The 24,017-nt window shown below is 49.0% G+C and overlaps 7 protein-coding genes across 7 annotated transcripts; 5 read left to right on the top strand and 2 right to left on the bottom strand.

The window, feature by feature from the left end:
- Positions 1-8,116: 8,116 nt before the first annotated feature.
- DP2 (e2f-dp) lies at positions 8,117-8,662 on the top strand (the record flags this gene model as incomplete). Its single annotated transcript, XM_002182591.1, has 1 exon — positions 8,117-8,662. A coding segment is annotated over one exon (546 nt), but the record flags the coding sequence as incomplete, so codon positions are not given.
- Positions 8,663-10,041: 1,379 nt separating this feature from the next.
- Positions 10,042-10,852, top strand: PHATRDRAFT_5651 (14-3-3-like protein; the record flags this gene model as incomplete). Its single annotated transcript, XM_002182590.1, has 2 exons — positions 10,042-10,573; positions 10,662-10,852. Coding segments are annotated over 2 exons (723 nt in total), but the record flags the coding sequence as incomplete, so codon positions are not given.
- Positions 10,853-11,487: 635 nt separating this feature from the next.
- PHATRDRAFT_14808 (predicted protein) lies at positions 11,488-12,177 on the bottom strand (the record flags this gene model as incomplete). The annotated part of the gene is made up of 1 exon (XM_002182446.1): positions 11,488-12,177. A coding segment is annotated over one exon (690 nt), but the record flags the coding sequence as incomplete, so codon positions are not given.
- Positions 12,178-14,634: 2,457 nt separating this feature from the next.
- PHATRDRAFT_48087 (predicted protein) lies at positions 14,635-15,917 on the top strand. Its single transcript, XM_002182589.1, has one exon. The coding sequence runs from the start codon at positions 14,666-14,668 to the stop codon at positions 15,626-15,628; it is 963 nt and encodes a 320-aa protein (XP_002182625.1). The 5' UTR covers positions 14,635-14,665; the 3' UTR covers positions 15,629-15,917.
- Positions 15,918-15,959: 42 nt separating this feature from the next.
- PHATRDRAFT_48086 (predicted protein) lies at positions 15,960-16,630 on the bottom strand. Its single transcript, XM_002182445.1, has one exon. It carries the CDS (start codon positions 16,507-16,509, stop codon positions 16,027-16,029), a length of 483 nt encoding a protein of 160 aa, XP_002182481.1. The 5' UTR covers positions 16,510-16,630; the 3' UTR covers positions 15,960-16,026.
- An 850-nt stretch (positions 16,631-17,480) lies between these two features.
- PHATRDRAFT_48085 (predicted protein) lies at positions 17,481-18,863 on the top strand (the record flags this gene model as incomplete). Its single annotated transcript, XM_002182588.1, has 3 exons — positions 17,481-17,923; positions 17,945-18,337; positions 18,464-18,863. 3 exons carry the CDS (start codon positions 17,481-17,483, stop codon positions 18,861-18,863), a joined length of 1,236 nt encoding a protein of 411 aa, XP_002182624.1.
- Positions 18,864-19,724: 861 nt separating this feature from the next.
- PHATRDRAFT_48084 (predicted protein) lies at positions 19,725-22,177 on the top strand. The gene is made up of 4 exons (XM_002182587.1): positions 19,725-19,925; positions 20,184-20,420; positions 20,584-21,050; positions 21,162-22,177. The coding sequence occupies exons 1-4, from the start codon at positions 19,806-19,808 to the stop codon at positions 21,952-21,954; spliced, it is 1,617 nt and encodes a 538-aa protein (XP_002182623.1). The 5' UTR covers positions 19,725-19,805; the 3' UTR covers positions 21,955-22,177.
- Positions 22,178-24,017: the final 1,840 nt, after the last annotated feature.

Below are 24,017 nucleotides of genomic sequence, written 5' to 3'. Positions count from 1 at the left end.
GGTCGATTTGATATAGCCACTGCTGTTATGAGTATGTCAAGATTTCGAGTGGCACCCCGTGAAGGACATCTTGATCGGCTCAAGCGGATGTACGGTTACGTCAAAAAGATGAAGAATGGTGCTATTCGGGTTCGTACTGATGAGCCCGACTACTCAGAACTACCGGACAAGCGTCATAACTGGGCAACTTCTGTATACGGGGATGTCAAAGAACTTCTTCCTCATGATGCACCAACGGCACTTGGAAAGCATGTCACTCTAACAAGCTACGTTGATGCAAACCTATACCATGACATGGTAACAGGTCGTTCTGTGACAGGAGTCCTCCATCTTATCAACAAGACTCCCTTTGAATGGTTCTCAAAGCGTCAGGCTACTGTTGAGACTGCCACCTATGGGTCTGAGTTTGTTGCAGCTCGGATTGCAGTTGAGCAAATCATGGACATCCGTACTACCCTCCGTTACCTTGGAGTACCAGTGACAGGAAAGACAATCTTGTTTGGTGACAACCAGTCAGTGATTACTAGCTCAACAGAACCTCAGTCGCCCATAAACAAGCGTCATAATGCATTGTCTTATCATCGCGTTCGTGAGGCAATTGCAGCAGGAGTTGTTGATTTCCAGAAAATCTTGGGAGCCGAAAACGTGGCAGATGTGCTCAGTAAGCACTGGGGTTTTCAACAGGCATGGCCAGTCCTTAAGCCACTCTTGTTCTGGCAAGGTGATACATCAAATTGTGAGGTGAAAACTTTCAAGACCACCAAGCAGGCTGATGGGGAGTGTTACGGTATGCCTCCTTGCGACATGTCTCATGGACATGATTCGCCTAACATGGATGTCGCAAGTGTGAATCAAAACTATGCACATGGAGTTAAGGAGGCGCGCACAGTAATATTGTCAGCCTTATTTCGTGGCCACGTGGACTCACAATAAAGGGTGCATTTGTACGATTGCTATGTTTCCGGAGGCGCATGTATTTAGTCCTTACTTGTCAGTTTACAAGACCAAGGTACAGTGCAATACAATCGAAACATAGGAGATACGATTGCGGGGACAAAAGAGGTATCACGAACCACATGGTGGGATTGAACAAGATCCTATACTCACCATAGGTATCGTGCAAGGAACTTATAGTTCCGAAAGTATATATACATGTGAAAGAAAGGTTGCCTGTTGAGATTATGGCAGCTGTGGAAGATCAAAGATTCGATGGCATTTTGTGGGATTGTTCACTGGATTGAACAACAGATTGACTAGTTTGTAGAAGGTAATCACCCACTCATTGTTTTATAAGTTCATTGATCCAAATTGCATTCTACGCATAGGTCCTCGTATCCGCTGTCTAACCCGTGGGGAGCGTCGTCAACGAGTTGAGTTTTACAGTCCCTAAGTCTCTTAGGTGTATCGCAGGTCGTTCGTTTCAACGCCCACCTTCGTTTACCACTCACTGTCCTAACAGCGATCTGTCCTACGGTTGTGCTTTGGTAGTACTCCGTAACAAGACTCCCCATTGGCCTGTCTTGTATCATTCAACAACCTCACTGAGTCTGGAAGCTGAAACTGTCCTATGGGGTCCAAGCTTGGCTGTGTACTAAAATGATATGTAGTAACATAACATTTCTCTTTGCAAAGAATGCATCCTGTAGCCTGAACATCACAACTCTCATCTGGGTACAGGAGAACAGATGTGTTGTCTGAAAGAAAGATACCAAAGGGATTCTGAACAATACAAGCCTCATCTTCAAACAGGAGAACACTTTCCTTTCCTGAGAGAAGGTGATTGGAGGTGTCTGTTGCAAGAAGAAATCTCAAAACACTAGAGGTTTCAGCAATCTGCCCAAGGCAGGACATGCCTCCAGTATCACAAAACTTGTCACTCATTGTAGAAATGGAAACATGGCATGTGGTGCAAGCACTGTGCAGGTGGAAGGCTTCCAAGCTTACTGCTGTGTGACTGACTTGAAGCACTATGTCAATGTAATCTCTCCATAAATCCAAAATGCTGGGCTGACCAGGGGATACTTTAGAGAAAGAGCAGTTTGCCAAGCTTTTCAATGTTCCAATAAAAGGCTGTTTCTTTGCTGCTGGGGAATGCCTAGTACTTGCCTTCAAAACAGTTGGCTTCATACTAGTTGTCCTCACAAGTGGCTTGGGTCCTCCAGGATCCCAAGGCATCAGCAAAAAACCTTTGAACTTGCTGACCAAATGTTGCTCCCCATAGTTAGGAGCACCCAGGGACTGGACTCCACTGACATTGCCTTGTTGACTATTGCTCATGTAGGCATTGAGCATAGTGGGGCCACACATATAGAGTTCCTCAATACTAGCTCCCCAGAGCATCCAGAGTAGGTCTACAAGGAATGCATAGTGGTAAGCAGGGTGAACTGTACCTTCAAGTGCCTTGAAGTAAGAATCTAGGTCACAAATCATCATGGGGTTGGCAAAGGTTTGCAGATTTTTGCTAGCAAAGCCAATGGCAGGACAATGTTTGCATGGAACATCTGTTGAGTCTTCTAGATGCCCTCAAGAGTATACTGGGATTGACAATCTCCACATCCTGTGTAGTAGAATGAAAGATGATTTCAACTTGAACACAGGACACTCTGCTCAGCATTCTAGATGTGCTCAAGAGTACACCAGAATTGACACTCTCCCCATCCTGTGTACTAGGATGAGCTTCAGGTAGAACAAGGTCACTGGCTGTTACTGGGGTATAATGCATAGGTAGATGCAAAACAGAGACCAAATATGAAAAGCCAATGAAATTTGGAGCAGCAGGCTTGATAGCAATTTCAAAGTTAGCTGCTTCAAATGCACAAAAACTAGATAGCTTTTGCATGACTGCAGTAGATTTTGAGGCAAGCAGATGATGATCAAAAAATAGACTCTTGTTGCAAACAAACAATTCCATGATTTTCCTTTTGTCTGCCTTGCAAGATAAAGTTTCACACTTTGCAAAAACATGGAGAGGAATAAAATGAACTTTTCCTTGATGCAAGATTGAACAATTCTCAAAACAACCATGGAGAATGGGAGTGCTGAAATTGGGATCTGGTTCTGGTGGTAACTCCTCCACACAATTTCGGATTTTATTGTGTGGGTTGGCATCATGCCATAGAGAACCCATCATGAGAAACATACTGGGAGGATCAACCAACTTGTTGAAATCAATGGTAGCTTGGCTTCTAGCTGCCATCTGAGTTTCTCCAGGATCAGGAGGAATGCTGTTGTAGACCATGGTGGTATGTCTCTTCTGAAAGCATCCTGATTCCCTTGCAGAATTAAATGCAACACAAAGTAGACCAGTGGTGAAAGCACACTTCATGACAGAGACAAGGAGAGAACTCTTGTTTGTTTCAGGAATACATGAAGTACTCTTTGCAACACTGGGACAAAGAACTTGATTGACCAAATTTTTCGTAGGCACAACAGGAGTACTTGTTGTAGAAGAAACTGAATGAATGGTAAGCTCAGTGTCCTGATGGGCTTTCCCTAAACATTCTTGTACAGTGATGCTGTTCACAATTTTGCAGCTCACAACAACTTCATCAGAGTCAACTGGTAGATGATGTTTCACCAAAGCAACTGAAGGAAGATGGTGCTCTGGGTACAACGAAATTCCGTTCTGATGCACTTCATGCTTAGGTTCAATAACTTGATCCACACCTTTGGTTGCCAAGTGGTGAGAGGTGTTGGGGGAATGGTCATCCTCCAAAACTTCAGCTATACTGCCAGTGTATAGATTTTCTCGTTTTGAATCGTCACGAAAATCAGCAGTCACCAGTGCAGTTGCATGAGGCCATGAAAATTCTGGGAGACTCGAAAAATGGTCGCCAGGGAACATTCGGTACAAATTGAATTCATCTCTGGCAAGAGAGAGCAAATCAAGATTGTCAAGTGGTCCACCTTTTGTGTTACTTTGGGTATCAATCCAACGGAAGAAATACCGAAGGAGCTGTCGGTGTGCCATAAGTAAACCAGTTGATTGACGGTTCACTGCGTCTTCAGTAGGAGGTAACACATAGCGAAGGGATTCGATTTCATTCTCAACGATACTAAGAAAACTCCCAAGTTTATCATATCCGTTGAAGCAAAGACAGAAACGAATCGGGTGTGCCGTAGAAAGGTTGAGTATGTTGTCCGTTAAGTGGGCAAAAACGGTTTCGTCTGATACAGGTTGTGCAAACGATGCCATGATGGCCGCAGAGAGAGAAATGACTCTCTAGGAAGGGAATGGGTCGCTTTCTCGAAATCCGAAAATACTTAGGGGGTTCGGGTCCTTCGCCGTAACTAGGGCGGACTTCGTTAAATGACCCTACACCAGTGAGCGAAGCTAGCAATGGTACACTCACTTCTGTCACGTGGCAGTGTTACAGCCGCGCTCAACGCTGCGTACCAGTAACTATCGAGGGTTTGATTGCCCCCCGTACTCTTATTAACCGGTGAGTATACCCATCCCAACCGGAATCAGGGTTGAGGTCCTTGGGCCTTTTGGTATCAAATACCTCACCCAGCCGGAGAAACCCGTAGTCACGAAGAAACTTGTCGACAAACCCTGGAGACTCCAAGAGGTTTTCGACACCAGTTACTCCGAGGAAGTAGGGTCGCGGCTCACAATGAATGAGTCACAGAAAACCGATAAATATCTCATTTAAGAGATACCTCTGACACTTTCAGTGACAAACACACGTGCAAGCGTTAATTATCGAACTGGGTACCGTGTGTACCTTGTCCGACAATGCCTTAAGGAAGTGTATCGTAATTTCAGACCAGTCAATCTGGAAGGAACTTACGGACTCACTTAAGGTTGTGTCTACCAAATTCTGTGCGACAAGCAGCAGTGATTTGACGAGAAATCAAGACTGTTAATCTGTCACGATATACACCACTGTACACCGTGGGACAAAACGCTGTTAGAAACAGAGTCTGGTAAGACTTGTGGGCGTTATTACGAACGACCTGCAATACACCTAAGCGGGCTTAGGGACTGTAAAACTCTACTCGCTGGCGACGCTCCCCTTGGGTTAGGCAGCGGATACAAGGACCTATGCAACAAAGGCAGTACGGATCAAAGAACTCAAAAAACAATGATAGAAGATTAGATTCTACAAACTAGTGCCTTTTGTCAGATCATATCCAAACTTGACTGCAGTCCTGGCAGCTTCACCAACTAAACCTGAATCTTCCATGCTCACCATAGTATCCATATAATGCAAAATCCGTTCTTGCATACTTATCAAGGAATTGTAAGTATCTCTTGTAACACACATGGTATGAAAATTGGGTCTTGTCAATTTGCATCTGTTTCCCTTGTGTTTCCATCCAAATGACTCTTTCTGTTGAATCCAATTGATTCCTTGGAGTTTTGGTGCAACTGAAGTCTCCATACTAACCAAGAGCCTTCTCAAAGTAAGTAGGGAATACTGCAAATCTTTGCCCATGTATCTTCTCACTATGCCATAATTACATAGGAATGCATATAATAAGGCCAATTCCACTGACATGTACACAACTTGCAGTAAACATGTATACACTTAATTTCTGCTTGTGACACACTTGTTTTGAGATAAATGTCTCAAAGACACTCAGGACGGGTATATACCGTGAGACCACATGTGCATAAAACCTGTAAATGTAAATCCCATACAGAATCCCAGGGTGAGTAATGAATCTTGCTCCTTACTTGTCATGTGATTTGTGAGACTGGTTTTGTGTCTTTTCCTAACTGCCATTTGTATGTATCCTGTATTCATGACTCCGGATACGAATGACTTCCGTATGTAATGCGAATACGGTGAATTTGCGCAATAAGGCCGACACAAACTCCACACGTGACACGTAAGCGCTGCGCCCATCGGATTGGCTCACACTTGCGGTTTCCATACTAAGTGGCATACATCCGAGGGACACGTCGCAAGGTAGTGTACCGTGACAGTTTGACCTCGACTGAATTTAGAATTGTGAGTAGAGACAAATATGGATGTAATCTTTTTGAGTGCAAACAAATCCCTTGGAGCTCCCTTAGGAGTCTCAGTAGAATCAGTACTACTCTCCACGGATAGTCACATCACTGGGATAGTAATGTTCTGGTCAATTGTATTCAAGGAGACCGTAGCCTCTGAACTGTCTTCTATGCATTGATCCCGCAGAATCCAGATGACTGCAAATGAATGCAGATGAACATGAGACCCTTTGATTGTGTGCAGACTTATCTGCTTTGATTCAATCCCAGTTTGTAGACGTGGAGAAGGTATTTTCTTTATATCTCAAGGGACAACCATAATAGAGAAAATCGCTTATGTATAGATGATTTCTTGGTTGGCAAGACATGTCGTCTTGCGTGTCACAATTGCTGCATCCTTAGATGCACACACGTGTCACTTTGCACTGCCTTCGCAAATGACATCCGGTAATGACCCGAAAAACATTGCCTCTATCCGCAGCATTGTACAGATGACAACTGGGACAGTAATAAGGCTGGCAAACATGGCCAATATTCAGAGCTAGGCACTATGCTAGTCAAATGTCAACAATAGCTATGACAATTGCTCACCTTAGTGGCAAATTGCAGTATTGCATGGCTATACTTTATCATATTGGTTGTACTATGTAACAGAGTTTGCCAGTCCTGTTGCTTCAGCTTTCCAGCAAGTGACTGGTACGCTTTTGAAAACGGTCTTCTGGATTGGAAGTAGTAGTTACATTGTCTTGTGGGGAGTACTTCTCCCTTGGTTTCCGTTTTGGGTAACACCAATTTCTTGCATATTGGACCAGGACTGGCTTGGAACAAAAAGTAAACCCAAACGGCATAGATACCAGAAATATCTCCCCAAAACTCAACTGGTACCAATTAAGATTTATGTTTGACACGTTTCCTGCCATTCTTGCTTGTTAAATAGCGACAGTCTGGGGCTTTTTAAAGATGCAACAGGATCAAATTTAATTCTAATGGTAGTTGGCACCATGAAAGGAAATTAGGCCCACATCCTTCCCGCTAAGCTCAATCCTACTACATTGCCTGTACCAGTAGAAAGGAATCCAGTCAAAGTTTATTGTCTTTCTTTTTTGGGATTTCCAGCTCCCAGAAGATCACAAGTCATCATAGCTCCAAAAAATGGTCTAATTGCGGATTGCAGTCACAAGTGTTTTTTACGCAAAATTGCCAAAATCACTCAACCCACCTTGGCGGACTCAAAAGAAGATTGTGCTGCTCCAGTAGATGATAAACCCACCGCAGCTGACAGAGACACTAAAAACAGGGACCAGAAGACACTGGGCCAGAAACAGCATCAAAATTGTCCCAATTGGAGGCCCCAGAAGCATTTTCCATTGTGTCGGTTTGACAAATTTCCAGGAAGGTGAAACTAACGGCAAAAAAAGTATGCATCCGAAAGCAGATAAGGGGGTCCACTTTGAACACGCCCTCTTGTTATACATTGGTGTGGTCACCCTGAGCTCTCCAAGAACTAGAATCACAAACTCAACAAATTTGTGATTTACAGTGTAAATACTAGTGGGTGTCCTGTATCTAGACGTAGGGTGGAGGTCCCTGGAATTCCTCAACAAGCCTTTCAACAATGTGATTAATGGATACGTAGAAATGAATATAACAGCATTATATATTCCTTTCATGGTGCCCAATACTGTAAGTACCAACAACTTTTATGGGAGAGCACATTTTATGATAAGTCCCAGTAATCTCGTCTTCCTCGATTTTTGGCGGGAAGGCGTCTTGCTCCGGTAGTCACAGCGGCAACCCACGTTCCCGGATGCTGCGCCTAGAATACGAGCCTAGCCATTTCGGCACCTTGAATCCGTCACTCACATCCACCCCTTACAGTCGGCCGCTCTCTCTACCGGACACTTTCCGTATTTCCGAGAAACACGACAGAGAATGTCGACCGATCCTTCAAGTAGCGTTAGTCGCAAAAGACCTCCACCGGTCGAGACGGCAGCGGCAGAGGTTGCGGCTCAAGGCATCGTGCAGACCACGGGATCCTTGGCTGGTGGGGCGGAAAGGCCATCGACCCCCGAAACCTCGAGTGTCCCGTCCTCCAAGCGTTTCGCGGGAGAAGCATCCGCCTCTTCCCGGGACGTGGGAAGCAAACCCTACAAGGGACTCCGCTATTATAGTAAGATGGTCTGCAAAAAGGTGGAAGAAAAGGGCACAACGAGTTACAATGAAGTCGCGGACGAGCTTGTGGACACGGTCAAGAAGGAGTTCCTCAAGGAAAACCCCCACGGAAATTTCGACGAGAAGAATGTGCGCCGGCGAATCTACGACGTCCTCAACGTATTCATGGCGATGGACATCATTTCCAAGGACAAAAAGGCCATTGTCTGGAAAGGTCTCCCGAGCTCGGCGCATCAGGACATTGAAATGCTTACCCGCGAACGCGACTTTCGGATGCAAGAAATTCACCGCAAACGGGAAGCCCTCCAGCATTTGCTCACGCAGCAAGTTTGCTTTCGCAATCTCGTACAACACAACCACGCGCGTGGACTGGCGAACGATCCTAACGATCACAAAATTCCGCTCCCCTTTATTGTCGTCAATACGCACTCCTCCGCCGTCATACAGTGCAACATGAGTCGGGAGCTGACCGATGTCATGTTCGATTTCAGCGCGCCTTTTGAAATCAACGACGACAACATGATACTCAACCAACTCGGAATGTACGTAGCAAACACCAGCAATGATGTTGGACTTTTGGGCGTGTGTCTTGCAAAGAGTTGATGAAATTATTCTCTCTTGGACAACGAAATTCTCACCCTGTACGTTTCCAATGTTTTGTGGCTCGCACTACTGAATACCATAACTACCACTACCAGGAATAAAGCCAGTGAAGAAACGCTGCAGCAGATGCTGCCCCCCGATATGCTACGGTACTGTCAAGAGCACGGCCTCCTGGACGAAATTTGGGACGTCGATAACCGCAAGCCGGCGGCGCGGCCCACCGCCGTGGCCGTCAACACATCCCAGTACGATGGTATGTGAGATGCGTATGTACGCCCATGGGAGTGCTGAGGAACCACGCGCATCCGAGACGATTTGTGCGCGGGGGTTGGACAGGATCGACGGTAGAAGCTGACGTGTTGAACTTGTATCGCCAATTGGGGAGAGTAGAGTATAGCACGGAAACAAAAAGGGAGACGTGTACTTGCAACCCGCGGTCAAAGAGGAAATAACGTTTGGAATTTGTATACGGAAAAGATACCAATGAATACCTGGGTCCTCGACTTATCGTACTGCAGTTCTGCTCTAGCTAGTAGATGCAATCGGCAGATAGCGACTGGCAGGGTGCGCGATGCTGGTATATACGCCTATGTAGTATGTTCCACAGCAGGTTGCAACCAACTATAACTTTTAACTGTAAGTTGCTCCGTTACTTGTCTACTCGACCCTACCCTGCTTTTGGAAAGACGGGTAGATCGGCAAAGGACCTTTCATTACATCTTGACCATTGACAGTTAGACTCCCATGATCCATTGCTAGACGGGCATATTGAACACGTATGAGTCTCTCTACGATGGTAGTCCAACTGACACGAACCGGGACTTGAACTGGTAACGCCAGCGTATGCTAGAGCCACAAAGATCCGTTTCATATCCGGGTACTACTTGGACTCGTGGCAGCTGCGGCGGGGGGCTGGCGGGAATGTCAGGATCGTTTCCCCGGACCACACGGAAACAGCGCGTCACGTGGTCAAAATTCGTTGGACAGGAGTGTCTGTCGGAACCCCTTGGAATTCGGGTCATGGAGACATTCTCCGCGTAGGGGAGACGCGCAGGCGTCCGCGGGTCATTTCCGCATCGCGTACGGCACAGCGGGTGACCCTTACGGGGGGGGGGAGTCGCTGGCAGATGGGTGTGTTGACAGCGAACGGCGAGCGTGAGACAGCTCACGACTTGCCAGTGCCAGACAACCGAGCTCCTCGCAATCCCACGCCACAAACGCGTTTGAACCCAGAGGCTTCGCTTTTTTACAGTGCAACTTGCTCCAACTTTCTTTTGGTATTCCCAAGCACCGACAATATCATCATGGATCGTGATTCTCTAGTGTACAAGGCCAAGCTTGCCGAACAGGCGGAGCGCTTCGATGAAATGGTAACGGACATGAAGGACGTTGCCCGTCAGCCGCAGGAGCTCACCGTTGAAGAGCGCAACCTGCTTTCGGTGGCCTACAAGAACGTGATTGGCTCTCGACGTGCTTCGTGGCGTGTCGTCACGTCCATCGAACAGAAGGGCGATCCCGACAAGATGACCATCATCAAGGACTACAAGGCCAAGATTGAAGCCGAACTCGTCGAGATCTGCAACGACATCCTCGGAATTATCGAGGACTCGCTCATCCCCAATTCGACTTCGGAAGAAGCCAAGGTCTTTTACTACAAGATGAAGGGTGACTACCATCGTTACTTGTCCGAGTTCCAGGTAGGAGATACCCGCAAGGAATCCGCGGGTGCCGCTTTGGATGCCTACCAGGCCGCTAGTGGCATTGCTTCTTCCGATCTTCCCCCCACCCACCCCATCCGTTTGGGACTGGCGCTTAACTTTTCGGTCTTTTATTACGGTACGTACCCACACCGATAGACCTCGTGAGCACACTCCTGAGTGACGTTGTGACTAATGCTCTGCTGTTTTTCTTTTTCTTTCTTTAGAAATCCTCAACTCTCCCGACAAGGCCTGCCAGATTGCCAAGCAAGCGTTCGACGACGCCATTGCCGAACTCGATACACTCAACGAAGAATCTTACAAGGACTCGACGCTGATCATGCAGCTCTTGCGCGACAACTTGACGCTGTGGACCAGTGATCAAGCCGACGGCGACGAAGGGGCTGAACCCGCCGACGATAAGGAGTAACTGTGGATCCGCAACAACGGACTTTTGGTAGTGGTCGATGGGGCATGACCTCTAGGCGTGTCATTCGCAACTCGGGAATTCTGTGATTTGGAACATAATATTTATTAGGCGTTTTCAGATGATCAACATTGCTATTGGAAAGAGATGATAGGTAGGAAGCGTGGCATAGTCCTCTTTCTTCTACGGCTAGACAGCATTTTCACGAATCTCTTCGAAAATGCTCCATCGGAACACAATTCCGAAGTCACCCGTTATAAAGGGTCAAAGCCAGAACGCAAAAACTTGGCAGATTGCCAACTTTTTGTTGGGATCAGCGCAGCGAAGGCAACACATGTGGAATATCTCGCTGTAGCATAGGAGCGTCTTGATCAAATTCGAAGCCGCCATTTTTGGACCTCCTTTTATGCTTACGTGAATGCCCGCTGTCGCAGCAAGTGTCGCTTTTGATCAGCGATTAACTGCAAAGCAAAGCCAAACAACAGCTTTTGGCTCAGAACAGCAGAGAGCTCACCTTGCAATTCGACTACTGAAAAAGAAAACATTCCACAATAGATAGATTTGCAGCGTCTAGACTAGTAGGTTCACGAGGAATAATTAACACGGCTTGGTAAAGCGTGCAATCGCTATCGGCAGTCGCCGCTGCGTAGTTCTCGCAAAACATCTAGATAGCCGGGGACTTCCGGTGACAAATGGCCTTCCCGGAGGAGCCAATCGATAATCACAGAATAGCAATTCGGCTTGATGGGATCGGCGTAGTCCATCGACATGGCCTCTAGAACTTGCTCGACCGACCACAGCATAAAGTTTTGGACTTCTCCATCAACAGGCTGCGGTACAAAGTCTTCGGATAGATACAGATCATAGTTGTAGAGCACGGCGCGAGTTACGATATCTTTCTTCGGATCGTACGTTTCGTAGCTAATCGCACCAGCCGGTCGGACTCCAGCCAAAGCTACATCTTTTGGGATTCCTGCTTCCTCCATACACTCTTTTATGACATTCTCCATCAAAGAGTAACCAGCGGGTTGTCCACCGGCCACAATGTGGTCCAGCATGTTAGGGTACTTGGATTTATCCGCTGCTCGACGCCCAATCCACATTTTTGTTTCGCCCGACAGCGTTCGTACCAAGCCATTGACGTGGACGCCGTATTCAATAGCCCCCAGCCATGGTACGGCGGCACGCTCGATAACGAATTTGTGGGGCTCGTAAAAGGAAACGCCAATGGGATAAACCTCTCCGCGCCATCCACGAATAACACCGTCGGCACGAAGTTGTTCCATCACTCGATTGATCGCTGCGGATCGTTCGTCCACGGAGTTGCCCACGCTGGATGTCAACGTCAAAAAGGCTTTTCCTCCGCTTTCTGCTAATTCAAAGATCCCCGCACCGACCTTGCATAACATCTCCGCCACCTGTGGTCGGACCTTGCCCAGCGTCGAGTCGTCAACTCGGAAATCGATCAGGCTGTCCCGAATATCGGTTGGCATATAATTCACTGCCCGCACACGTTCTAGAATATCTCGCATTAGCTTAGCTTCCTTATCCGTGTAAACAGTAGCGGATGATGCGGAAGTAGAGGTTAAGGCCAAATAGTGCGTCCAAAGATTCGCCGATGTTGTTCGCTTTCCCATCGCTGTGGTAATAAACGACGAGGAAGGCAACGACCTGTGGAGTGCAAGACAATTGCTTGTCCTATGTATCAGAGCAAGAGCACAGGTCATGGTCGTAGCTTTCATAATGTCTAGCTCCGAGTTTAAGACCGCCACAACAAGAAAGGAAGTTTGGAAAGGGTCGGCAATGCCTGACAGTGAAGAGGATGCTGGGAACGATTTGACTATGAAGTTCTTGTTTCTGCCAAGGCTGGCGTTGGCCGCATGCTCTGTCTCTTTGTATGACTGTCTTCGTTGCGTCGAAATTGGTTCCCAAAAATCTAGAAATTTCCGTAGGCTTTGTCCGCCGCTAACTTCAACTCTACCGCTGGAAAGAGTTCGGATTCGGATCTCGGTCAGTTTTCAGGTGACGTGACTGCATGGCTTGCGTGTCTCTGACATCGCCAACACCTTGAAGAAGGAATCATCGATTTCTATCGGTACGTGACCCTCATATAACGATATCTAATTTTTCTAGCGATAAGGTATGTCATAGATATAAACTTTAGACATACATGATGATTGTTGATGAGAGAAACCCACGTCAGATAAATACTCAATATAAGTTAACGTGCTGACACAGATGACCTTCCCTCGAATTCCACGACAGTGTGTTGTCAGAACGGGTAAAACACATTCCCAAAGGTTGAACAATGAGTGGACATGCTTGATTTCCGCGCTCAAGTCCTTGTTTCTCAACAGAGGATTGACCTTCAACGCCAAATTTAGCTCTTAAACGAATAGGTTCTACTTATGTAGGTAAGAAATAAAGCAAATTAGGTTTCGCTTCAATATCATATTAGTCAGGGCTGTTCTTTATCGTTCAACCTCAACTACGTAGGCTCTTTCCATCGTCGACTTTCTACAGCCATCTACGCACAACTTCGGGAAATGACATTGCCACGGCACAGCTTCGTTCACAGTCAGCAGAGTTTGCTGCCTTTTCCAAAAAATTGCACAGCGTCATCCAAAACAGCTCCATACTTCTCTTTCCAATACAGGATGACCATGCAGCGATCCAAAGGAGCAGAGGGCTTTCAATCGTCGCAAGTTAACGCTTCATGGGGCGATGTCCCGGCAGCTCTGTCTGCGGCGATAGAATGCCCAAGCCAGCCACAGACGGCATTTTCACCCCTGCAGTCTCACGAATTTCCGCACGAACGCTTCCGCCATAGACTTGCGGAACAGAATTGCCCTAAGGCGTCCCTCGTCGACAACGATAAGCTGAAAAGACTTCTCGGAATGTTACGCTCAAATGAGTTTTGCGGTAAATTTGACCCAGATTCGCACGGAAGGTACTTGCAACCACCTATGTTGGATCTTGGCGATGAGCAGTCCACCGAATCGCAGCACCACGTACGACTGCTCAAAGCGGAACGCCGGTCGTTTGGACACGGCTTGAGCAAACATCTTGATCGCAAATCACAGTTCAAAGACGCGTTGAAAAAGATCAAGTCCACGCCTGCCGTGTCCGGATCTACCTAGCTTGTCAGAGCATGTTGCTCCGTGCATAAAACTATATCTCCTTACGCCAATAGAAGACACACTGTATCGATTACATGTGAACATGCTCTATAGTATTTTAGATCCCAATCTAGAGAATCTTTACTTTCAACCAGAGAATTCGTTGCTCACTCTAGTCCAAGGCAAGAGCCTCGAAAGCAACCGTTTTTCCATCGCAAAAAATGCATACGTGGGCATCGCGCCCAAAGCGATCGGGCAAGCTGTTCCTTTCGTTCCGACAATCACAGGCTCTCAATGTACGTGTATCTCCTCTCGACATGCGGTTGAAGTTCGCTTACTGTTAGGTCGGCAAAAATCGGCACGAGCCGAGTTCCGTAGCCTTCGTTTGTGTTGAATCCAGGTTGTCTCCATACTATTGATGGGACCGACGGGAAACTTTCGCACATTCGATTCCTTGTTGAGCCGATTCTCCAAGATGTGTGTACACATCCGAACCAACCTCGAGTCGATTTATTTGCCGTGATCGATCTTTTCTACGGGATTTGAATTTCCGGGTCTTCTTCTAGCCCTATTGGAGACACTAGATGGTAGGTGTCGACCGCTTTACATCGGATGCGACGATGATGACACCAAGGCAGTATTCGAAGCACTGCATCGACCTTGCGAACCGAGACAACAAGACTGCATGTTAAACAGGAATACCTTTACCCCTACCATGTTTGCTGCCAAGAGGAACTGCAAGCAGTGGGGTATCACGTTGCTAGGGAGGGTGCTACTCTTGGCCGCGTGCTCGTATGGGAGTTGTTCGTACTTGGTGAATGCGGCTCCCGCAACTACCACTACTTCCACGTCCCCACAGGGTGTCAATCTGGGCCCCGTGCGACTTTGGCCGGGAGAGAATACGTACGTATGGCGCGCTGCGGTCGATCGAAGGTCCGCGGTTGCGACGGCGCAGGAAAGTTCCGCCGTTCCGACGTCTTCGCCCTTGTACCGTTCGCTCGTCGAGACGGCCGATCGCGACTTGCTCCGTTTCGCCGAACGACTCTTGTCCGCCTATCCATCGTGGCTGACCAAAGGTACGGTAACTTTCGGGTTGCTACGAGCTGTGCCACAGACGGACGGTAGTGTGCAAATTCGGAATCGAATCTTTAATCAAAACGTAATCTCGTTCGGGCCGTGCGTCGGGCACCGGTTCTCGTACCAAACGAAGACTCCGATGGGAGCGCGTCAACAGCATTCGACCTGTACCGTATCTTTACCAATCGCGGGTGGGTTTCTCGTCGCTCGGAAGCGTCGACGGAACGCGCCGAAAAACAAGCACAATAATGCTAGTTTTGGTTCTTTGTCCATGACTTTAACCAAAACGCAATTGCTGGATACGGATGAAAGTGGTGGTAGTGGTGGTAACTTGGACAGCCGCAGCAATACTGCGTTTACCGGCGATTTGGAAACTTCGTTGCAAGGGTACACACCGGCCTTGCTGGGATCGTCGGGGTCACCGAGTTCGGCACGCAAGTGGCTGTACCTGTGCAGTCAAAGCATGGTGCACGGGTACGTCATGTGGCGGTTCCATCACCACGTACGGGGCCAAGAATTCGTGCAACGCATTCGCAAGGCTGTACCCTCGAGCGAACTTCGCAACGGGTAGCTCCTCGTGAGACGGGTGATCAAGAAGGAGGAACATTTGGAAATGAGAGCTCGGCAACGCAGACTTTCGTGGCAGATAGCTCGAAAGGGAGCGGTCGTGTGTTGTAGGTTGCGCGTAGTTTCCGTAAACTCCGTACGTGTGTCTAACTGTAAGCGCTCTGACTACGACATGCGGGTATCCACGGATGAATTGCAATACTGGTCCAATCCAGGTCCGTTTGTGGTGCACGCCCGTAGGAACGAGTCTACTCGTATGCAGAACGATAATAGAGATCATTTTGGTACTCGTCTCACTGTCACTTTCCACGACTCCAAACAAGGAAAGAAGTATCCAAGGAACGGTAATTATTTTACTAGTAGTTCCTTCTCCTTTCCGTGGATCCCTCCACACGTTGTGTGCTACGGTACTTTTGTTTCCACATTTGTCCGGGCGACTAGGGTACCTTGGGCACCCCGGAGGGTCAAACGCTGTTGAGCAGCGTCGAGTTCGATACTGGTAATTTGTGGCAGAACGCGGGACAATACCATTTCGAGTTTGAACAATTCTTCCGGAGGCATCATCATGGTGGAATGGACCGGTTCCAGCGTGACCGTGGCTTGTCCACTGCGCGGGTCGTCGGTAGTGGCGGTGTGGACGTGCACGCCGCACCCCATATTGTTACCAATTTTCACGTGCAAGCGGTAGGTGTCGGGGTCGTCCGGGACGGAGGTGAGACGAAGGGTAAAGGTTTGGTCCTCCCGGGGCCAAGCAACCTCGTGGTCGTCGCTATCCGTCACTCGCACGAGATCGTACGTGCCTTCCAACCACGGCGCCGGTGCGGCCATCGCAGTCCCGGCCAACGACACGATTGCCCACAGAAACAGAAGCAACCAAGAATTCATGAATTAACTACACTGGAAAAGAAAAACGGATGTGTGTGTAGTTGTGTGCGTGTGTAGTTTACTTGGTAGATGCAAAAGGGATTGGTACGATGCCACGGCAAGTCGTGTGTGGTGAATCTGTTTGGGTCCGGGTTGCGATGGGCGGAGAGTGGATGGGAAAGTGTCGGTGACCCGTGGGAACACACGAGACCGAGGGAGAGATGGCCGTAGGTCGTATACGGCTCCTTTCCTACGGGTGAGGTATGACTGGGATCAAGAGTCGTTCCGGATGGGCGATGCGAACACGGGTTGGTTTTTGTTTCGTTCCGGTGGCCAATCTGGACTCCTGTTTTGTAGAAATCAATCACAGTACGACGTACGTAGACTGCCATGAAACATTTTGGTTATGAGAAAGAGTCATTCACAGTCCGATGCGGACCGGGAAAAATGCTCGCACTTATCCTACATTAGTTCGCGTGCGAAAGGGCTTCCTACGTTGGGAATGGGAACCGGTACGAGACACAATCGTGGTTCCCCCATGTCAGAATGTCAGTCACACAGTCAGTCGTGCCGAAACTCACCGAATCGAATTGTCCGTCACAGGGTGTGTTCACCAGTCGACCGGTGGTGGACGAGAGCCCCTTGCTACGTCACGACTACGTCATTCCCGGGGTCGTCCAAAGAAACCGCGCCCGCACACGGGCACGACACGATCACACACACACACACTATATGGAAAGCACGACCGAAACCCTGTCGGTGCCCTACTTGTGGGAGGACGACCCCACCCTCCCTTCGCCCAAATCCTTCGCGCGTCCTCCCCTAAGGATTCGAACGCATCCCCAACGAATCGTTTGCGGGTATCCTTGCCTTGTGGGATTGCTTCTAGCTAGCTATCGTTTACGTCAACAACGGCGGTACCAGTGTGCGTACGAACTAACCCACAAGGAACAAGTAATTACTAATTCTTAACCAACAATACCGGCATAAGGATGAACGTGTCCAAGGACTACGGGCGTTTGCATTCCATGCTGGGCACCTGGACAGTCCGCAAGGAGGTTCCCCATCGTCCGGGACAATCCCGGACGGATCATCTCGCCACCTACATTGTGGTTCACATCCAGACCGATCCCACCCGCGGGTACGGCTGCGCTTTGGACGGATGTCTCGAACGCGACAACGCCGTCTGCTACCAACCCACCGACGGCGACGTCGTTGCTCCGTCGTGTCGTCGTTTGGACCAAGCCAACGGGACGACGGTGTGGAATTGGAGTGATCTCGCCGTCTTTTATACCGTCGGAGTGGAAGGATACGTCGCGGACGCCAATCGTTCCATCGTCCGACGGGATTTGCACGGATGGGTGGGACCCTACAGTGTCGTGGCGGCCTCGGTGAAGGAAGCGTCGACGACGCTCATGGACGCCTACGAACTCCGGTACGTACCCACGGCCGTCAGTCAACTCGTGGCGCAGCCGCATCCCAACGCGACGTTGTACCGGAATACGAATGACTTTCGGTACGTCTGGGGAACGCACGCCTTGGCGCATACCGTACGCACGCAAGCGAATCGGACACTGCGGACCGGGGATCCCTGGGGCAACGACGTGGCGGAGGATGACGACGACGACAACAACAGTACGAAGCGTCCCGTCCTGCAACCAATACTCCCCCATATGCAATTTACCTTTGCCAAGGGGAATTACGGAAACGAACGGATCACGGTCAAGATGGATGCGCAGGTGGTGCTCCTCCCGAACGATGACGGGGATACGCCCGACGTATGGGATTCGTGGGCCCGCACCTTTGCCCTCGGAGGACCCTACCAATACCAAGAGTCCGTGACCAACAGGTAAGTTGTGCCTGCCGTCGTGCACCCTTCGTTCGCGCGCTCTCTCGCATGTTCTTTGTGTCCTTTGTTTGTGTGTGTGTGTGTGCGTCTCACGATTGTACCGCTCCCCTTTTTGGTACCCACCAGTTACGCCATTTCCTTACACGATCCCACACACGCCGGAGAACGCTTCGACAGTAGTCCCGTCGTCATCCGTGGATGCGTCGACGACTTGCCCTGTACGCCACCAGCCGCCCAAGGCGGGCTTCGGGAACGTACCTTTGTCACCAACGACGCCTACGGATTCGACGTAGAAAACATCGTTCTCGTCTTCCTCACCTACGTGCTCACGCTCGCGCTCGTGATTTCGCTCGTCTACAACATTCAATCCTGGCGGCGGTCCACCGGCGAAAGTACGGGAGCGGCGACGCACAACGAACACGCGGAGGACCGTCGTAACCCAGCCCGACCCGTGGAAGCGGCGACGGTCCAGGATGCCCTACAGGAACCACTCTTGGCGGTCCCGTCCACCGACGAAACGGTCTAACGGTCTCAACTGTTGTCCCACGTCGAGTCAAAATAATCTGTGTGCACAACATTCGACAAAATGGGCGTTGAGTTGGTAACGGATGAGGGGGGTCCGTACCGTGTTTTGGTATTCCCACACACATGTGCGTACATACGGTATATACATTACATACAAACACATCCAGTAGCAATACACACTTACAAAAACAACTATACCTCCAAGGTCTGGTGCGGGAGGCTTTGATCCTACACACAGTCTACATACTATTTGTTACCGTTCAATAGTTCATTAGACCGGAATAATACAGACTAGCAACAGTTAGTTGGCCGCAACCACGGATGGGGTCATCCGGGGAATACTAACTTATCCGAGTGTCGTATCTTTCTCCAATTTTTTACAGTAAGTACAGGCGCCGAATGAGTCAGAAACAAGTCGATGAGACGTCCTACGAACCGACGCCACGTTTAACCCTAGTAATGGGCGGCAGTAGGGGATGGGTCGATCGCGAACATCGTTCGGGACTGTGTTGGCATCCCGGTTCCGTACGGAAGCGGGAACGGGGACACGCGGACCCGGCACAGAGTTAACGGGGCCCGCATCACCTTACCAGTACCCTAACCCGTCCTGCTTAGCATTGATCGACTGCCACACGCGCTGGACGCGACCCTTTCGTATATATTTATGTGGACTCGGTCGACTCACTCTCAACGACTACGAGGTGTCGTCTCTGCTCGCGATTAGTAGAACTTCGCGTCGAGCTCTGTCGGTCTCTCGGTCGCGTTCCCTCTTCCTCCCCGGAACAAACTTCGCTCGTTCGTTCTGCAGCTTGGGCAATCCTAAACTGCAATCTACTACTCCCAACCGCAATATCTCGTGATACGAACATTGGTCTCGTTCAAAAACTCACACCTGTTTTACACACAGGTATATTCATTCATACAGCTAACTTGGGATTCGATAATGATGAAAAACACGAGTGCGTTGTTCGTGTGGTTGGTATGGGGAGTGGGAAGGAGTCTCGCGGCGGAAATTCCTGCGGATACGGACGCGGATTCGAATTCCAGTAAACTCATGATCCACGTAAGTTTTCTAATGAATCGTGCCGCGTCGTGGCGCGCTATGGTTGCATTTTTACTACACCGCAAGGATGCTGGCCTGTCGATATCCAGCGGAAAGGCGTAGATGAGCACGGAGACCAAGGGAGTCTTTCTATACGACTCGTGCCTCGAAACGTCCCAGGCATTTTCTGGACGCAAATGCCCACTCACGTACACGACAAAACTACTCTACACTGTCCACGCATTCCCTCAAATCACTCACTCACTCACTGCACTATAGGTCCCTCACCGGCTTTACCAGGAAGGAGGATACCGGCACCGGGAGGCGCTCTTTGGAATTTCTCCCTACGGGGGATCGATTGTCCAGAATGTCTACTACACAAACTCGGACCTTTGCGAAATCGACGACATGAGTGGAGGCTTTCCCGCACGAGAAAAGGAAGGTACTCGTATGAAACCTTACCCGTCGCCCTTTTTGCTCATGATGGATCGCGGACACTGCACCTTTGTGCAAAAGGTACGTACATCTCTTTGTGTGTGTAGGCGAAGAGCATGGTCAGGATCCGACCGAGACATTACTCAGTGCGGCTTTGTTCGTTTTCTCTCATTCGATCCAACGTTTTTCGTATGGCGACTTTTGTACTCACGCACTCCACGACATATTTCTCTATGCACACTAGGTCCGCAACGCGCAACACATGGGTGCTTCGGGCGTCTTGATTGCCGACAACACCTGCATCTGTTCCGACACAACCTGCACCGCCGCCAACCCCACCGCACCCTGTGAAATGACCGAACCCATCATGGCGGACGACGGATCCGGCGCCGACATTTCCATACCCAGCTTTTTGCTCTACAAAACCGACGCGGACAAAATCATTGCCGAAGTCAAGGAAAATAGGCCCGTCCAAGCCGAAATGGCCTGGTCTCTTCCCTCACCCGATGATCGCGTCGAGTACGACTTGTGGACGTCCCCTTCCGACGGAATCTCCGCCGAATTTATTCGAGACTGGAAGGACGTCGCCATCGCCCTTGGTGACAAGGCATACTTTACCCCACACATGTACCTTCACGACGGCGAAAAGTCCGGATGCCACGCCCCCAACGGAGATAATTACTGCTTCACGCTCTGTACCAACGCGGGAAGGTGCGTCAATGTCGGTCCCCTCGTATGCAAAATGGTCGCACCGATAGGAAAACCTCACACATATTCTCGTGTTATGTCCCCATTACTACCGTGTGTTTGTTGTACCGTTAGATATTGCGCCACCGATCCGGACGATGATTTGACCAAGGGCATTTCCGGAGGTGACGTAGTACGGGAAAGTCTCCGTCGTATCTGCATCTGGAGTCATTACGGTGCGGCCAACGGCATCGGCCGAGAGTGGTGGGACTACGTCAACGAATTCAACCAGCGATGCAGCGCGGCCGACTACTTCGCCGACGATGCCTGCATCAAGGACGCCTACAAACACTCCAAAGTGAACGGCGACACCGTGGAAGAGTGCATGAGCAATAGCGGTGGTACCAAACAGGACGTGGTCAACACCAAACTCAAGACAGAAATAGATTTGCAATATCAGCAGGGTGTAGTCGTCATCCCCACAGCCTACGTCAATACGGCCGTCATTCGCGGCGCGATGCAGCCCTCCACCGTCTTTACCGCCATTTGCGCCGGGTACTTGGCGGGCACGGCCCCGGCCAAGTGTACCCAGTGCAGTGCCTGTCCCGATCCCGTCGGCTGCATCCGCACCGGCAAGTGTACCTCGGAATCTCCCGCTTACGCATCCACGGACTCGGGAGTCTCAACCCACACCTTTGCCACCTCCATGCTTTTTGTCGTGGCACTCTTTAGCGGGCTCGGCGTATGGCAATATAAACGCAGTCGCGAGGAAATGCGGGACCAAGTCCGCGGAATTCTCGCCGAATACATGCCTTTGGAAGATCAGGATCAGATGAACGGCAAGGGTGACGACAATGGTAGTAGTGGCATGATGAGTAATCCCATGGGCTTTGCACAGGGCGGTTCTGGCATGTCGCTCATTTCGTAGAAAGGAATGCATCTCGTACCCAAACATCGCCTGCGATACGAACCACGATCCCTTTTTTACACACTTCACTGCATAAATGTTTTATTTTACGATATCACTGTGACTCGCTCACGTAGGAAGACGGGTATGCAAGAAATTGAAGGATTCAGCTGTGTGTAGCATCGGGTTCATAGCCTTGTGCCGACGCTCGTTTTCTTGTTTTGTAAGAAGCACATTATTTACAATAAATAGGTAGTCTCCCTGCCAGCTGTTAGCGCCCCGGAATGCTACTGTGGGCCAAAAACAAAAAAAAGAGGAATTCTCCGTGGTCAAAAAATGACCAAAAAGAACAACACTCGGGATTCCAACGTGGTCCCCCACCGTAGTACTAACCGAGCCCGACGATGCTTAACTTCGCTGAGCAGACGGGAAGCGGTGCTGTCATCGTGGTATGGTCGTTCCTAAACAACATGGTTGGTGTAGAGTATTTAATACTAACATAAGGACGCTACTTGGAACATAGAATAATGTAACTATTTGGAAGGGGCCAATCTCGATTAACTTTAAGGAGCCTCGAATATTCCTGTTACTTTGAAAAACCTCTCTAGAAAGATTTATAGTTCGAGTTTTCGATTTTATGATCACAGCTCTTCTTGGATGCCGCTAAGGCTTGGCGATAAAGGTGTGCTAATTTTATCCTCGAATACGCATCTTCGACGATTTCGGCGTCTTTGGGGAGTTGTCACTCTTGCACGATTTGGACGATTTAGACCCAGCGCACGTCGGGGCTATATTTAATGCATCAGAGGGCGTTTTCGAGACGGTCGGCATTTCGATAGGCTCGCTGCTGGGTGCATCAATTGGTTGAGAATCGCTCAGATCAATCGGCGAAACAGTTGTGACTACCGAAGGGGCCTCGGATTTGCAGCTCTTGGAGCTTTTGGAGGCATTGGGGTCGTCAAAAATGGTATGCAGGCACCCTTTACCATTCATTGTGCCTTTCTGCCTCTTTGGGCTCTTGGTAGACTCTGCGTTCTGTGGACTTTTGGGGCTCGTGGTACTCTTCGCAGCCGTCGGGCTTTCTCCTTTCATTAGACGACGATGCCTCTGGGAAGTGCGACGATATTGCTGCTCAAATGAAACTGGTCCAGCATATCCCACTTCGGGTACGGCGTTGGTCTGGCTAACTTCTGGCAGCAATGGGGACGACAGCGAACTTGAACTTACCCGCTGAGCTTGGCTGACGTTGGTTCCAGCCAAGGCAATCACAAGCAGCATGGCCAATCGGATCCATTTGTATTGCTTATCAGAAGTCTCTGTGCCGATGTTGAATATCATAATGTTAAGTAGTAAGTTTACTTCAAACAGAGCCCAAACGATCGCTAGGACAAATTATGGCACCAGCGAGATCCCAAGAATATCGGTCGAATAAGATGCTGATAGAGAGCAAAAAGTCTGCTGGAAAGAATGTTTCGAAAGACTTTCATAGTCAGGTGCTCTTTTGGCGTTTTTCCAAAACTTATAACGGTCATCAGTATAGTCATAGTGTGATACCTTATATATTCTTTTTGCCATTTTCAAACAACTAAATAGTAAAAGAGGATAATATTGAATTTTATCAAATTGTGTTGCAGAATTGAAATAATGTGAGTATTGTCAAGGTTTTTGACAGTCTTGAGTCATTCCGTAATGACTCACAGTCAGGTTTTATACCCACCGAGCGCACACGGCCATGAGTTATATTGTCAAGACCGCTCTGTTTTACAATGATTCTGAAATGAATTTGTCAAATTGTAAGTGCAAGAAGGACTTAAAGTCGCAACTTACGCTTACGTAACTTTGCTTTATATTTATAGGGTTTGTAAAAAAATGTTCACGAGAAAAGGGCGTTTTCCTCGATAACGTAAAAGCGCCATGTAATAAGAAGGTAGTAGGTAGTAGTTCCTTTACCTGGATTGTCTTTGCCATTCGAACCAATCTTTCAATCGCCAGTCAGAGCAGAAATTCTATGATAGGCGACCGGAAGATGAGGTAGCAGAGTCAATCCTTGCTGTTAATTCGCCTCCGAACCCGATGTTTTCTGA

This window comes from Phaeodactylum tricornutum, chromosome 16, assembly GCF_000150955.2.
Source record: "Phaeodactylum tricornutum CCAP 1055/1 chromosome 16, whole genome shotgun sequence".
In the NCBI taxonomy this organism is placed as follows: domain Eukaryota; phylum Bacillariophyta; class Bacillariophyceae; order Surirellales; family Neidiaceae; genus Phaeodactylum; species Phaeodactylum tricornutum.
This window is presented reverse-complemented; position numbering and strand designations above follow the sequence as displayed.